Source organism: Podarcis melisellensis, assembly GCF_964234715.1.
Source record: "Podarcis melisellensis genome assembly, chromosome: 13".
NCBI lineage: Eukaryota > Metazoa > Chordata > Lepidosauria > Squamata > Lacertidae > Podarcis > Podarcis melisellensis.
Window position 1 is genome coordinate 22,098,786 of NC_138545.1, and position 17,206 is coordinate 22,115,991.

Below are 17,206 nucleotides of genomic sequence, written 5' to 3' on the forward strand. Positions count from 1 at the left end.
ATTATTGGAAGCATAATCACTTAATGCAGGCATGAATATAAATACTCATGATGCACAATTAAAGGGTCATCTGAAGGGTCATTTTGCCCTAAATTCTGGCGAATTTTTCCATGTGAATCAGGGCCTGCATGCTCCCTCTTGAGTACGCCTTTCTTGGTACCATTTAGCAGTTCTACCATTGAGAAAATGGAATTTTCGCACAATGTAAGTTGCTGCAGGTTTTCATTTATTCCACAAAGAACTGGCACCAAGTTCATATTCGGAAAAAGGCACACTAACAGGTATCCTGTTTTGTTTATTCAGGCCAACACAGCACAAGATGGATTTCTCCCTCCCTCCCTCCCTCTCTTGCCTTTCCTCCTGCCACTCTGCTTTGAGAAACACCTTATTTATTGGAAGAGGGCCTTAGATCTAGGAATCTAAGTTGACCAAACTCATATGAATATCACAGCAATACCTGACCAAGCTGGGAGGGGGCAAAAGGCCAGTAAGGTGTGGTTACCTGGAGGGGACAGAAAGCGTAGTGGGTGGGCAGACAGGTTGGGTCACATTCTCCCAGGAGGCTGCCAGGAAGTGCCTGCCTGTTTCGTGCTCACCTAAGTTCTCACAGAAGCAGAAGCAAACCTGGAGGGCTGTAGCTTTGAGGTTGCCCTGCTCCCCTGGAGGTGAGGCAGGGCCCTTCTGCACTATGAGAATCTTCCTCTCCTTTTTCTGCCTCTCTATGCCACCCCTGATACAGGGTAAGTCATTGTGTGTGCGTGCGTGTACGTGTGTGCGTGGGCGCGTGCGTGCATGTATCTAAGATTCTCTTTCTCTGGATAAAACTAAAGTGGGTGGTAGTTTCCAGTGGGGTATCTGGGCTGTTTGGGAAGAGACAGAGGTGATAACAGGGAAGTTACTACTCCAGAGTTTTGCTTTACAATATAAGAAAGCAGGTGACACTAGGACTTCATTGGTTAGAAAGTAGATTATCTTCCTCCCCTACGTGTGCTTTGAAGAGAAGTGATTATATAGGACTATGTTTTCCATTCTGTGGAATCATGTCTCTGTGCAAATGATGTTCCATGCTAGATACTGTGCCCTTGCTGACTCCGCTAACCAGCCCCTTGTCATTCCTCCAGATTCACCCCGTAGAGCTTCCCCTTCACACCCCATGCAGCTACTAAGTTTGCTCTTCACTTCCCCAACCTCATTTCCCAAGCCACTTCTCCCTTCTATCCTACAGCCCCACTTTGCACCCTGTTTTCACCTTCACCCCATGTCCATATCTTCCTCTTTCTTTTGTGCAACCCCACTTGCCCACAGTCCACTTGCAGGGTACCATAATCTCCTGCATCTTCTACCTCTCTTGCATTGCAAATACTGAACACCCTTTTAATTTTTTGTCCAACTATGACGCCACCACCAGCTCCTATTCTTTAGATCCTTTCATGCTCCAGCATTCCGTTTCAACCACATTTCCATGCCTCCTTCTCTCTCCTTTTTTTGCAACCCCCTATGCACTTTCCATTTTCTCTTCCTCTCTTCCTACTTTTCTCAACTCTCCCTTGTACACAGATCAACCCATTTCCATGCCTCCTCATCTTCCCCATTCTGCAGTCTCTTTTATGCCAACACTTTATGAGGATATATGTTACAGTACTGTAGATTCTTAAGAATAAGTACGTTGGCTTATTCTGCTAGAGAAGGCTAAACTCTGTTGATCAATGTTGTGTATATATATATCTGTATATTGCTACAAAAGTTGGGCACCACCCCTATTTCTATTCAACTGTGCCAAGATTCTAGGAGGGTTCCAGACGCTCACCCAGGATCTGTGTTCCTTTGAGAATAAAGACGTGGCAGATACTGTAGTAGCTTTAGGAAATATTACTGTATTCACATGTTTACACCTGTGTTTGCTTGGAGGGAGTTCAGATCTTACAGGATGGTCATCTCAAGAATGGCTTGTTCCCCGCATCTCCCCCAGCCTCCCTTCAGCCATCCTGCCAAAGATGGATCTCTGTCTTTGTTTCCCCCTTCTCGTTCCCAGCACACCTTGCTAAATGCACTCTTTTCCTGTCACCTCACATGCACACCCTGTCATATTGCCAACCTCTGTCTGCTCAGGCCTAATGATTCCTTTTAGATGGGCCATCAACCCCTTTTGTCATGTTAACACCTCTTTCCCTGGTGAGTCGTTGGCTTGGAAAGGAAATTTAACCTGTATTTTTCCACTTGCCTGGAATCTTAATATTAGCAAGGTTCTGACATTCATTAATTTCTTGGGTTTAGGGGGTCTCTCCCCTCCGATTCATAACATCATATCTATCTATCTGTCTATCTATCTATATCTATCTATCTATCTATCTATCTATCTATCTATCTATCTATCATCTACCTACCTACCTATGGGTGTCCACTTTGACTACACCCCCAAAGGCTCATTCCTCCATTGTTTCCTGAGACAGAGAGATGCCAACAATTTTTTCTTTTGTTAATAAAATATGTCTTCGAAATTACTACACTGAATCTGGAATGGCATGTTGAAGAATGGTATCAGGAGTGAAATACATTGTGTGAAACTTTTGAGGACTATTCATCCTTTATTCTGTCGCAGCTGAGGAATGGCCAGTTTTTGTTCCTTGTCTTTTCCTTCTCACTGTACTCAGACAATGGCAGAAGTGTGAGGGGGGGGGGTGGTGGAGACCATCTGAGATGAAAATTGTGGTATTAAACAATGGCAGAGGTTTGACTAAAGCAAGAATGGAGTATAACAGAGGTTTTTTTTAAAAAAGCAACAACCCCAAACCCCAGTTTAACAAAGAGAAGTAGCAGAGATGTGTATTGTTTAAAGAGATGTGGAGATGTCATGGAGGGGATGGTCAGTTCCTGAGGAGTGGGAGGAGATCAAGGGTTTGGAGCTAGTGACACAGAGGAGGGTCCAAGCAGGTGGTGGTGAAATTGGGGTCCCAAGAAATATCTTAGCCAGAGACTGGGACTTCTGTTTTAAACTGCTACTCTCCCTGCCTTAGTGTCACCCCCCTGCTCACTCTATTCAAACCTCCACCATTGTTTGAAACTACCAATTCCCCACTCTGTTTCCTCCATCCCTGCTTTATTCAAGCCTCTGGTGTTGTTTAAAACTGCCATTTCCCCATGTCCTTCCACTCCTGCTCTACTCTAACTTCTGCTGCTGTTTTAAACCACTGCTTCTGCACCCTCAGTATTGTTCCCTTCTTGCTCCCATGTCATGGCCGCTGCTGTTGTGCACCCTGCCTTCTCCTTTGCTCTACTCCCACACCCTGACGTCAAGCTATTCAGGTTTGTGATGAGGCACTACAAATCCTGCAAAGGGGGCTGCACGATTTTATGTATAGTAAAGGTAAAGGGACCCCTGACCATTAGGTCGAGTTGTGACCGACTCTGGGGTTGCGGCACTCATCTCGCTTTATTGGCCGAGGGAGACGGTGTACAGCTCATGTGGCCAGCATGACTAAGCTGCTTCTGGCGAACCAGAGCAGCACACGGAAACGCCATTTACCTTCCCGCCGGAGCGGTACCTATTTATCAACTTGCACTTTGACGTGCTTTCGAACTGCTAGGTTGGCAGGAGCAGGGACCGAGCAATGGGAGCTCACCCCATCGCGGGGATTTGAACCGCCGACCTTCTGATCGGCAAGCCCTAGGCTCTGTGGTTTAACCCACAGCACCACCCATGTCCGTGATAGAGATTACACAGGGCTAAAAGGTGGCATTTCAGCACTATTATAGGGCACACTCCCACACAGGCTTCTCAGTTGTGTGTGAGTGACTGTGGGTCACGTCCCCCAGTTACCTTGAACCTTGTCTTTGTGAAGTTAACATTTCTGGAATGCATAGAGATGTGTGCTTGTGTATGTGGGAAAATATGGAATTAGGGAAGAGGATCAGGATTCCTGGGTTCATTCCTTAGCTTTGCAGGGGAATGCTGTCAAGGAGCCAGCACTCCTGGTTTGGGGGTGGGCAACCAGAACTTTCTGGAAGCAGACTAGAGTGCAGTTTGCATAAGAGCAGGTGAGTATGGCTGCCAATTGAGCATTTTCTGGCTGGCTTGTCAGGCGTCTGGGCTGGCTGCCAGGCTGCAAATGGGAAGCTCTAAGAAGAGAAAAGCTTTCTTGTTTTATTTGCTTCCAGTTCTGGCTTCTTCCCCTGCTTGTTAGTTAATTCGCTAATTCAAAAACAATTTTCAACATGCATGCATTGTGCATGAAGCTACGCCTGCGCAGAAGAAAGTTCACCTGGAATTTTTTTGGAAGTGTGTGTGCACTTGGAAGGCGCCATGTGCATGAAAAGGTCTTCATGCTGGTGGCACCCAATATGTGGAGATGTTGTCTTCTACTTTTCCAGTGTCCCACCACTATTTGAAGATTGTTCTTTCCTAGTGAGCTATATGGGCAGACCCTTCCCACCCCCACCCCCCATAATGTCCCTGGGCGCAATTTGTATGTCATGACATTGTATCATTCTTAGTGACATTCTGTTCCAGGAACATGGACAGGCTCCAAAGAGCAGCCAAGTTCCTGCTTGAAGAGGAGGAAAGCTTTTTGTTTACATATATATATAAAGGGGGGGGGAGAGAAAATCCCATATATATATATTTAATTGCATTTTCAGTTTTACAAACAGTAACAAAAAAGAAATAAAAGGAAACAGAATACAAACAATGTATCCCCTTTGACTTCCCTCCCCCCTTTCTTGGATCATTATGTTATTATTTTCCTTTTGCATCTTCTCAATAATTCCAATTATTATAAACCCTTAATCAATCCATAATTCAACTTTTTAATACGAGATTTCTGTCAATCTACTAATGTGTGTTTACAATAATTTTTCAAATACGTTATATACTTTACCAATTACTTATTATAATTTGATTCTTCCTGGTTCCTGATTCTTCCTGTAAGTTTTGCCATTTCAGCATAGTTCATTAGTTTTATCTGCCACTCTTCCTTGGCTGGACTGTATCTTCTTTCCATCTATGAGCTAGCAAAGTTTCCTCTGGTATTCTTGGTTTCCTTGCATGGTTTAATGAGCCAGGAACTAACCAGACTCGCTTTTTTTAATGACAAAGCAGTTGCATGCTGTTTGATTGGGGAACCAGCAGAGAGGGAGGGGATGTTTAACCCTTTCCTACTGTGTCATTGTCATGATCTCAATGGCTCCCACCAATTCCAAATGGATCCCTAGAAGGATAGACAAATACAGCAGCCTTTTCCAGGGGCAACTGAGTAACAATGTGTATTCTAAGTGCCCCTCTCCTAGTGCCACTACTTCCATCATATCAGAAGTCCCATGTAGCCTCTGTGAAGTACAAACCACTTTCTGGAGTACCTGGTCATCACACTCCTGCTTCACATCTAGTTTGGTCTTTTGATCAAAAGTGTGGGATCTGTGACTGCAGTACATGGGTGGTATGTTTGCAATTCTTCCATACTGTTTGTCACATGCACTAAGCACACCAACCTTTTGCAGAAGAAAAAAAAACCTGCCTGAGGTGTTTACTCTGTTCGGGTCATTTACTCAGCTAATCCTCTTTAACCCACTGAGTTTGCAATGAGATCCTACTGTAAAAGTTTTTTTTTTTTTGCTTCCATGCATTTAGGTATTTAGAGAAAGAATAAAAATTAATAAATGCCAGTCCCCGCATCGCCCCGTCTCCTCCACCTTGCAAAATCTTCTTGCCAACAGGTGTCCTGTCGAAACTGTACTTTGTAGTCAATGTGACTCCCTGACTGCCTGGTTAGTGTGTAAAGCTGAATCAATTCTTACAAACAGTTGAGGGGATGAATCTGTGTCTGAGCTCTACCACTCCAGACTGTAGGTGAGAGTTCATATGGTTCAATGCCCACTTGCTTTGTGGGAATAAATGAATGTCTTTTCTAGCATGTCGAGGGCAATGGTGGTAGCCTAACCTTAACCATGAAACACCAAGGCTGTGTACACACAATATCTTTAAAGCACATTTGAAACACATTGTTTGCTAGCCAGCCTTCAGCTCCACAGCAGCACGAGGTGGAAAATGGAGAGAAAGCCCTGGAGTAAGGAAACTGCAATTAAATAACAATTTCAATAGGAGCCTGGCAAACCCCTTTTTTTCCATTTGGAAAGAATGTTCTCACTGTTTGTGGGGACAAGGCCTAAGATAAGGAAACCACAGTTGCTCCGAACCAGAATCTCACAAGAGCCTATGTGGGGCCGATGTTAAGTACACAACAAGCATTCATATCTGAAGCGAGTTCTGTTGGAATTATGTGTTTTAAGAACCTGTGCCCATAAAAAGGTGTGGCTTGGAATGCTCAAATGCCTACCAGGCTCCCCCTGGGCCCCAAGAAATGGCAGGGTGGGGGAAAGAAAACAATCAGTGTATTACAAAATGGTTATCATTTTGCAGCTTTCCCCCTGCCACACTGCCACAGGCAGTCCTAAGAGTCTCAAGACATACCTCACCAAAGAGAAAGATTTCACCCTCAATCAAAGAGCTCAATCACTTCTCTGTTGTTTTTGGAAGGGTGGGCAACAATATTACAACAGGGTGTGTGTGTGCATGTCAATATTGTAACAATATAATATGGGAGTAAATGTGGTAACAGAGATCACGAGTTGTTGGCATCCATTTGTCTCAGGAGACAAATGGTGCCACTTTGGGGGTGAAGTCAAACTGTTGGGAGGTTACAGTGCGTGCTGTGGCTGTAGAGACCAATGCGGGTGGGACATGTTTTGTTGTAGCTGGGGCAGGTGAAGGTTTCTGGTTGTGCTGCTGCAGATGCACCATGGCGTTTCTTCTCTTCAAGTACTGCAGGGTCCCACTCCATTCCAATGCGTTTCAGATGACTAGCCACCTGAGGCAGCGCTGCCTTATGGCACAGATGCCCCCATGAACCTGGTGCCCCAAGTTGTCACCTGGGTTGTCTTGGCCCTGACTCACCATTGTTCCTTCAAGGACACCTTCTGTTTACCTTTTTCTTTTTTCAATGTTACGATTTTATTTGATTTCCTCTTTCTGGTTCTTGTTTATACCTAAACAATCTGGTTCCCAAGCTTTGCCTCTGATGATGTCATTTAATCATTTTTCACTCAGGTGTCCTGAAACATGAAACTCAAAGCGGTGAGTATCTCTTTCATCTGGACCATGTGCAAAATGTATTTACGGTACTTTGAACCGTGCACTAGATATGCTAAGCAATGTGTGTGCTCAGGCAGTAATCCTATAATCTACAAGGAAATGTTCTCCCCCCTCCCCTGCAGAATTGTTAACACTGCTGTTGTTGTAATGGCAGGGGTTAAGGCAAAGGCTGTGTACACACCATAAGCTATGTTCCATCAAAATTGTTGCAGTGGGTATATGATTTATCAAATTCTTTCCTAAAGTTGGGGATTTTGTAGAACACAATCTTGTTTTTCTTTGATAATTGAGAAAGATTAGGAGAAATTATCACATTCCAAAGAAAAAATGGGTAAAAAAAATTGCTTCTTTTGAACATTTCTCACCACTTTTCATTTTGGGAGGCCCATATGACCTTTTGCTTTCATAATTCAGGAAATTATGATTTAATTTGGGTTTCTCAGCTCTGCGTCAGTAATCTATATTTTAGAATTTTAATGCTAGCACTTTACGAAGTTTCTCATGGTATTAACTTCATTTATCTTATTTTCTGTAGTGCTCAACTAAGTTGTATTAATTAAAGAAAATTGATTTTCTGCATGCTTGGAGATTCATAATTGAACACTAGATTTTCTGTGTGCTTATATGAAGGGGTCTAACTTCCCCTTCAATGTGGTAGTTGCTACAAAGGGAACCATTTCTGCCACATAGAAATCACACTTAGATTTGTCCTCTGAACGGAGGAAACTTCTCACAGCAGAACAAACATTTACTTATGGAGATGAAAATGAATGAAAACAGATTTCATGTGCATTTTCTGGAATTGTAGCAAAGTACTGTAAAAAGATTCTGGTCTATGATATTTGACACAATACAGGAAATTGCAGAATATGCTTTATCCCCAAATTCTAAAACAATCCTTTGAGGATATTGATCATCAATTAATACAAACTCTACTGACCATATCAAAACTATGTATTGCCAAACTTGCTAATGTACTGCCACCCTGACTGTTACAGAATGGCTGAAGAATGCTTGGGAAATAATACTGCCAATAAAGCAAATGTATAATAGAAGAACACTTTATAATAATTATCAAAACAACTTCATTGAAATACAGTCTACACTTATAGAATTCTGGAATGACAAATTAGCACACAATATATCTCCTTATAACTCATTTACATTAATCTTATTTTCTATCTGTTTATTCCTCACTCTTCCTAATGCAACTTTGCTACTCATATTTTCTCTTCATTTTATCCTTGTGCAGTTACTCTAGAATTAATTAAAAAGATTAGCAAGAAAACAAATCTCGCTTGATTTTTCAGTGCTTGAAATCAGCATCTACATTTTTTAAATCAAATGTTGAAGCCTCCAGCCTAAAATAATGAGATAAGGTACTTTGTTGCTCACTAGTTTTGCTTTTAAATATTGGTTACAATGTACTGAAGACTCAAACCTCCTGTTTCCTCTCTTCCTCTTTTATTTTTAGGAGATGTGGGAAATGGCACTCAGACAGGTAAGAGATCAGCAAAAACAGATTCTCTCACTGAAAACCACAGGGTCATTGTAGCAGCACAGTGAAACTAGGGGGTGGGTTCTGAGGAATATACCCTGGCCCTTGGCTTCTGTCCTTCATATTGGGAGTTTCCCCCTTTGCCTGGACTTCTTGGGGAAGAGGTCAAAACTGAGGTGTTTGTCATTTTCCTGCGAACTTCTTTTTCTCTCTGTTTTGCCAGTGTGTGGTCGGGTGATGCCCCAAAACCGTATTGTGGGGGGAAACGATGCTTCTCGTGGGGATTGGCCATGGCAAGTCAGCCTCCAATATAATGGACAGCATGCCTGTGGAGGGACCCTCATCAGTGCTGACTGGGTGCTGACAGCAGCCCACTGCTTCCCCAAGTGAGTAACAGGGAGACTGGCCTTGGAGTGTGTAATGGGAAAAATGAGTAGGCTAAAGATCTGACCTAGCATTTTCAAAGAACACAAAAACAGGACTTGTGAGAGCCTGCCTTACACACCCTTTGGAGATAGTACAGGTCCGTCCCTGCATGTTTAGTGTTCGTTTTCTTAAAAGCAAGTCACTAGCCCTCGTGGAGGAATAAGAAGAGGCAGAATTCCCCCTATTTGTTCTCTATGTAGTAACAGATATTTAAACATATTAGGCCTCTGGAATTATGCTCTGGCTGTTGGCAATGACCCACTACCATGTTAGGTCCTGTCCCCACAAAGTTTGCCTTCAGCAACTTTAAAAGAGCACCTGAAAAGGAGCTGTGCAAGGCAGAACTTCGTGGTGAGAAAGGCCTGCTCACAAGTGCGGATGTAAAAAGACAATGTTTTCCATTCTGCCCTTTATTTGTAACTTACAGCACTGTTTGTTATACTACAGTTCGTCTTTATTCAAAACTGTGCTATCTGTCCCTCTGCCCATTGTGGCAAAATTATTTAATTTACATAATTACATAAATTATGTAATTTCCATTGAAATTATGATATCCCTATTCACAAGTCTTCAATCCTGTCTTTCTCTGTTCACTCCATTGAGAAAACCCAGGAGCTTCAAGAGACAGCCTATCTGATATGTCAGGTCAGCTGAGCTTCTACCCCATTCCCCTCCCACCCCAAACACATAATTCCCCCCACAGCTTTCTCTTGTATTTCTTGTTGCCACTGGTCCAGCAGTGCCTGCCATCATCATTAATTAAATTTCTATCCCACCCTACATTGCAAAGGGACGTGTGTATGATATTGTTCATGCACAACGTAATCCAACGTAGCCGCCTCAGGTAAACAAACATGGTGACTAACTCTCTGGTTGTGTTCCTGCTGCAAAACAGAACAGGGCTGTGGGGAGTGCCTCTGTCTCCACCACGGTGCTGTTCTTGTGTTTGGCTGCTGCTTTTGAAATGGGGAGTCTCCTCCCACATGGAGGCTCCCAATGTATATTTGAATCCTATGCCCAGGTATTCACTTGTACATGCAAGTGACCAACTGTGGTCACAGTCACACTAGGTAAAAAAAAGGTAAAGGACCTCTGGATGGTTAAGTCCAGTCAAAGGCGACTATCTGGTTGTGGCGCTCATCTCGCTTTCAGGCTGAAGGAGCTGGCGTTTGTCCACAGATAGCTTTCCAGGTCATGTGGCCAGCATGACTAAACTGCTTCTGGTGCAACGGAAAACCGTGATGGAAGCCAGAGCGCATGGAAATGCTGTTTACCTTCCCACCACAGTGGTACCTATTTATCTACTTGCACTGGTGTACTTTCGAACTGCTAGATTGGCAGGAGCTGGGACAGAGCAACGGGAGCTCACCCTGTCATGGGGGTTCGAACCACTGGCCTTCTGCTTGGCAAACCCAAGAGGCTCAGTGGTTTAGACCACAGTGCCACCCGCGTCCATAGCTGTCAACTTTCCTATTTTTTAAAGGGAAATTCCCTTATTCTGAATAGGATTCCTCGCAAGAAAAGGGAAAAGTTGACAGCTATGCCCGCGCCCCCTATATTCACACTATCCATTTAAAGCACTGTAATAATACTCAAAGCAGTTATAACTGATAATTTGAGTAAAGCTGGCAGAGGAACCTTTGGCTTCCAGATGTTGCTGAGCTACAACTCCCATAGGCCCCATCAAGCATGGTCAATATCTAGGGATGATGGGGATTTTAGTTCAGAAACATCTGGAGGATACAGTTTCCCCACATGTGGAGAACATGATACAACACACCCTCTTTTTAATTCAGAAACTACCCCACCCCATGTCCTGACTCTTGTTTGTTTTTCCTAACAGGACATCAAAACTATCTCACTTCAAAGCAAACTTGGGGAACTACCAGCTCTTGAACCCAGAACCCAATGCTAAGTGGTTGAAACTCTCCCAAGTGATCGTGAACAAGCACTATGCTGGAGATGGGACCAGTGGAGATATAGCTCTGGTTCAGTTGGAACATCCCGTACGCTTCACCAAAAGCATCCTCCCAGCCTGTCTCCCAGATGCCAAGGTCCAGATCCCGAATGGCACCCTTTGTTGGGTGACGGGATGGGGAGCTCCACAATATGGAGGTGAGGTGCTGTAGCTTAGGGGCAGAGCAGCTGCTTTGATTGCAGAAAGTTCCCGTTTTAATCCCTGGCAAAGATCCTTACCTGGAACCCTGAAGACCTGCTGATGGTTAGCTTGGAGCTGAACTTTAGTCTGACTCACTGTAAGACATGTTTTCCAAACCGGGATAAAATGGTTCAGCTGTGTGGCAGTTTTGGAATGGGTGTGGATTAAGGTGCTCAGTGAGGTTCATGTTTGCTTTTAACCTGTATTTCAATAGGCTTTCGCTCCCACCCTTTGTACGTAAACCACACTGGGACCTTCTTCTGAAGGGCAGTATAGAAATGTCTAGAATAAATAAATAATAAATAAATAAATAGGAGCACAGAGAACACATGGTTCAGAAGGCTTGGGGGTTTAAGGGGACAGATAACCGCTCTAACCAATATTACTGCTTGACTGGAAGCATGATGTTGTGAGATAAAGCTGCTTGGAATAATCCAGATTCGTGTCTCTGAGGGTGGGATATTAAGAAAATACAAAAGAAATTGTTATTGTTAATAAAAACAAATAATTTGGAGTTCATGTGGTTAAAAGGGCAGATAAGGAAGGGTCTGGATACTTAGAAGGTGCAAATCAGGGGGAACTGAGATGTGAATTACTTCATGAGGGATACTTTTAGCTGGGTGCCAATATGGTTCCCTCTAGATGTCTTGGACTACAACCCCCATCAGCCCCTGCTGTTGCAGCTAGATCCAAAACATTTGGACAGCACCAGGTTGGCAAAGACTGGGATAGAGAGAGCAGCTTAGACCAGAATACTTAGCCATGACTGAGGTGAAAAGAAAAGGAGAAATTAGTGGCAAGACGTTTGAAATTCTGTTGTTACGTGGTTAGATCAGAGATGGGCAACTTGTGGCCCTTTAGATGTTATCCTCTAACTCTCATCTGCGGCAAGGTTAGAAGCAAGTGTCCCACATTTTCCCAGTGCGATTTTCCTATCACTTTCCACATCACAACAAGTCAGATCTTTTGGGTAAGTGGATTTGTTGTGTAAGACCTCCAATCAACTATATTGTGCGACCTGAATTTGCCAGTATATTTTTGAAACATCCACTGTTGTTTCTGAGGTGGATTTGCATCCCTTTCCTCTTGCAGTATTTAATTTATTCTGAATTGCTTGATTTCTCATTCCTCCTCTTCTTCCATCCTTGCCATCTTAATTTTGCCTCAAGCTACCCTCCGGGCTCCCAAGACCCTGCAACAGCTCCAGGTGCCCTTGATAGACACAAGATCCTGTGATGCCATGTACCACATTGGCTCCGGTATCCCCCCCAGTATCCGACAGATCCATGATGACATGATCTGCGCTGGCTATGCTGAAGGAGAGAAAGATGCATGTTTGGTAAGAAAGGAGTACCAGTGGATATGCAAATGGCAGAGCAGCAGTGAGGGCATAGGGCAAGGATGAGGAACCTGTGCCCTTCCAGATGTGGTTGGATTTCTCCTAAACCCATTCCGTCTCACTTATTCCCTCTGAACCCCCCCCCTTACTAATAACCCTGTAACTGTGGGCCACAGCTGTGGCACAAAGCCAATCAAATAAGATATTATTTTTTACAAAAGCGTTTACATTTATTTATATCAAGATTAGAAAGTGAACAACCTTATCTGGTTTAAAATAGTACTGTATCGTTAAGTCATTATACATTTGTTAGCTTGTTACTGTCACTTTAAATATCAACCCATTGTATCCAGTTATTAATGTTAAACTGAGACAGCTTTAAGGATGCAGCTGCCTCCCCCCGCCCTGCACCCCAGTTAAGTCTCACCAACAGTCGTACCTTGGAAGTCGAATAGCTTAGTTCCTGAACGTTTTGGCTCCCAAACGCCGCAAACCCGGAAGTGACTGTTCCAGTTTGTGAACTATTTTTGGAAACTTCCTGCAGCCAATCAGAAGCTGTGCTTTGGTTTTCGAATGTTTTGGAAGTCAAACAGACTTTGACATCTAAGGTACGACTGTAGTTGAGGACTCTGTTGGAAGCCTCTTCTCCCAACCCCTTACTGACTTATCAAAGTGTAGGTTTGTCTTGCTGTACTACTTGGAAATTTCACCTCTGGGATTCCTACTGCTCATCAGAAACCAACATTCCAGGTTGCTTCTTATTTTCCCCCCTCCGACAGTTCTCCCCTTGCCTCTTCAGCCTAAGCCAAGCAATTCAGTCAGCCCAACAAGTATTTGGCCACCAAACTGCTCTACCTCCATCTTAGGTCTGCTTTCTTATTCCATGATCCTGATCCTCTGCTGTCTTCTTCTTCTGGCTGAACACCAAGCACCAACAACTCCAACTGTCCCTCTGCTGACCAGCACATGGCTTTATATATACTTCCTCTAGGCCCTCTAGTCCAGTCCCAGCCAATCAGTGTCCAGCTGAAAATTCTAAACCTGCACCCACCAATCAAAATGTGCGGGCATTCTATACTTCTTTTGCATATGGAGAATTCTAACACTAGCCTTTCTTCACAGTTGTCAGTTAAGGCTTCTGTTGGCAGTTAAACTGACTTTGGCCATACCAAGACAGAAAACTCCCCACCTAAAATACATTACAATCAGTGCTTTTCTTCTAGAAAAAAAGGGTGCTGGTACTGCGTACCCTTGAGCACACCCAGAAAAAAAGAACTGATTACAATGTATATTACAATTCAGATGTATTTTACACATTACACAATGCTCATTAAAACCTGATTCGAATAAATAGGATTTCCCTCCATACATTCTGAAGAAATTTGGAGAACCAGATATCAGCTACTAGGGGGGAAATTGTTGTTACTAACTGTTGAGACTCCAAGGAGTTTTGTTGCTGTTGCTGTCACAACTAGAAAACACATGGGCCTTATAGTGCAAAAATTGTCTTTGTGTGTAGGGGGATATTCAGGGAAACTTCATTCTCCTTCCTAAAATTAGCTGAAAAAAGTTCCAGTAGGAATATTTAGCTCAGCATTCATTACACCTGTCTGGAAGTCCTTTAGCCTAACCCCCAAGGTAGGTTTAGCCTGGTTGTTGCTTCCTAGTGTTGGAGGAGACGGTGTTCTGTCCATGCTCAGAGGCAGCCTGGAAAAGGGACTTTTTTATTCTAGCTATACCTTTAGTAGGCACAAGTCATAGGTGACAGAGATCTTACCCAGGGAGATGCTTGTGCGTGCAAATGGAACGTCCTGGCAGTGGTTGGCTGGTAGCACCAGGCTCAACTTAAACAGATAAGGTCTAGAGCAAGGGGCGTGTTACAAACTCTCACCAGCTGCTTTCCTTAACCTAGGGCGACTCTGGAGGTCCCTTGGTCTGTCAAGAGGATGGTGCTTGGTTTGTAGTGGGCATTGTGAGCTGGGGTGAAATGTGTGCCATGGCCAACCGCCCAGGCGTCTACACCCGTGTTGGCTTCTACGAGGACTGGATAAAGAGGCACTACGCAGGAGCTCAGTTCGGCCTCGTGAATGTCATTTATTACAGAGACACTTCATCTGCATTGGCCTCCAGCCTTGTCTTCAAAGAGTTCCTGCTACTGCTCACTGCCTCCTGCCTCACTGCCATTCTTCTGACATAGAGGGATATGAGTGTGTTCCAATGTTTCCCTCACTCAAACAAAGTGTTATGGGAAACAAACAAACAAAAACCCAGGTTATTTTCACAAAAAAAAAAAGTGTCTGAAGATTACTGGTAGTTCAGTAGCTTCTGCTGTTCTATCATATACCTCTGGGATGGATCAGGAATGCAGTTCTGAGTGGATGGATTCTGGAATGTTCTGGAAAGTTCCATGTTTCGATGAAGAGAACAACAAGAAGGACAATGTTAGACTTTATGGACTTATAGAACATTGGAGGTGTGGGGAGCGATATTTTCTGGTGAGGGAGCAGGACTTCTTCACTTGCAACACTGCCCTCTAAGCTCTCCCCCTCTCTGCTGCTTAAAATATCCCTTACATTGGAACAGGGGTTCTTGCATCCTGCCCTAAAAGGTGCTAATTTTGTGAACTGTTGACTATACATATGCACATTTGCACAGTCAATGCAGACCACAACATTTCTTACTTCACGGAGTAGAATTTGAATTCTCCTATTGAAATCTCCTAACAGCTATGGCTGTTGGGGGGAGCCCATGCATTAAAAGGAGGAAGTTGTGGGGCTGTATGAGCAAAACACCCCTCACTGCCACCTCCATGCTCCCTGATGTCTGCGTCTTAATCAAACGTTTTATTCCTATAGTGATACAAATACACCATACATTTGAAGCAATAGGATATCTGGGACCTCTGTGAGGGGAATAGCGGTCTCCCAACAAATCTCAGCACCGTTAACAAACTACAGGTCCCAGGATTCCTTGGGGAGGGGGAAGCCATGACTGTTTTAAAGGGTATCATACTGCTTCAAATGTATGAATGTGAATGTGGCCAAAATGATCCTCTCTGTGAAAAGGGACCCTGATTGGGCCAGGGCCTCTGCTCACATAGAAGAGCACAATGCACATGCATCACTACACAAACAACATTCCTCCTGTTGTAGTTTGAGCACATTGGTGCTGTGTGTGTGTGTGGTGCTGCTGTGTGGAGTATGCAGGGCTTATCAGCACAGCCTTTGAGTCCCCACCACACCTTCTTTTGACATGTGGAGGGAATCATGTGAACCCCCAGAAAGTGGTCCTAATCAGGGGAGTGACTGGAAGGTAGTTTTGTACAAGGGTGTGTGGTGTGGTGAGGGACAGAGATGACAACCTCCTCATGTGATTACAGTGGTACCTTGAGTTACAAACACCTCAGGTTACAAATGCTTCAGGTTACAAACTCTGCTAACCTGGAGGAGTTACCTCGAGTTGAGAACTTTGCCCCAGGATGAGAACGGAAATCATGTGCCGGTGGCACAGCGGCAGCAAGAGACCCCATTAGCGAAAGTATACCTCGAGTTAAGAACAGTTTCAAGTTAAGAACGGACCTCCGGAACGAATTAAGTTCGTAACTAGAGGTACCACTGTAGTTTGGCTTCTTTCCCTCCTCCCCTATCCTGCCCTACGTTTTCCAGGGCAAAGATGGCCTCAGAATCCAAAACTCAGCAGCACGCCATCTTGCTACCCACTTCCTTCCCTCCTTCCTTCCGGAATTCACTGCTTTGTGGTGTGTGAAGAGTTGGGGATGGGTGAGGAAGGGTGTCATTTCAGCGTTTAGCAACTTGTGCCTAAAAGACTAGGGAGAAACACACACACCCCTACTTCCTTACATGACATATTTACTAGAAGGAAATTACAAAGCCTATGCCAGAGAGCCACATTCAGACCAAAGAGGCTAGTCCCCATGGTGCATTGAAACTTCTTGCCACCAGCACCATATTGTTCGGCTTTTAGCTGGGCATTGCTGTGGTGCAATACCTCTTCTTATTTGTGGGGAACCAGAAAATAAGGAACCACTGCTGACTCCTATTTTGCTCCCACCATGGTATGTATCTTTCAAAACCTGTTACCCACTGCCACCTTATATCTGTAACATGCTGTTTACCAAACCTTTCAGTGTAATCCAGTGGCTGTGGTACTTTAGATGTGATACAAAAACCAAGCAAACAACTTTATCAGTAGTAAATACAAATAACAAGATGTTCTTTATTTATTATTAACTATAAAAGTAAAATAAGGCAAAAACTATGCCTAAATTGGTTACTGTTTCTCTGGAGACTTGTGTTGTTTTTTATAAGGGTACTTACAAATGGCAGCTGCTTTCAAATACAGAAAGTTACTTATGAGTAATTTGTAATGCATAGTTCCTATTAAATTTATATGCCACTTAGTCTCTCTTCTCACCACTGCCAGGCAGATAGGACTTCTTCTGGTTTCCTATGAACCAGGCATGCAGGCACTTCTCTCTTTGGTCAGCTTCAGAAGCCTCTCTGCTAAGCTTTGGCTTAAGCCAGTGTTTCAGCTTCTGGAGGGCAAACTCAGTCTCAGACAATGATTCTTTGTGAAGTGTTAAAACTAGCCTATTTATGTTCCAGCCCCACTGCAATTCAA

At 43.8% G+C, this 17,206-nt stretch overlaps 1 protein-coding gene across 2 annotated transcripts; it reads left to right on the forward strand.

The window, feature by feature from the left end:
• The first annotated feature begins 565 nt into the window (after positions 1 to 565).
• LOC309355068 (serine protease 27-like) lies at positions 566 to 16,863 on the forward strand. Of its 2 annotated transcripts, XM_081885526.1 has the most exons (7): positions 566 to 740; positions 7,100 to 7,126; positions 8,619 to 8,645; positions 8,866 to 9,028; positions 10,912 to 11,183; positions 12,396 to 12,565; positions 14,478 to 16,863. In XM_081885526.1, the coding sequence occupies exons 1-7, from the start codon at positions 689 to 691 to the stop codon at positions 14,760 to 14,762; spliced, it is 996 nt and encodes a 331-aa protein (XP_081741652.1). In that variant the 5' UTR covers positions 566 to 688; the 3' UTR covers positions 14,763 to 16,863. The 2 variants fall into 2 exon arrangements, with proteins under 2 accessions (XP_081741652.1, XP_081741653.1); XM_081885527.1 differs by lacking the exons at positions 566 to 740; positions 7,100 to 7,126 and adding an exon at positions 8,437 to 8,523.
• The last annotated feature ends 343 nt before the right edge of the window (positions 16,864 to 17,206 follow it).

Coding starts and splice junctions, on each gene's coding strand:
- LOC309355068 (XM_081885526.1), top strand. CDS start 689: ATGAGAATCTTCCTCTCCTTTTTCTGCCTCTCTATGCCACCCCTGATA. Junction 8,646..8,865: donor GGGAAATGGCACTCAGACAG/GTAAGAGATCAG, acceptor CTGTTTTGCCAG/TGTGTGGTCGGGTGATGCCC. Junction 9,029..10,911: donor GCAGCCCACTGCTTCCCCAA/GTGAGTAACAGG, acceptor TTTTCCTAACAG/GACATCAAAACTATCTCACT.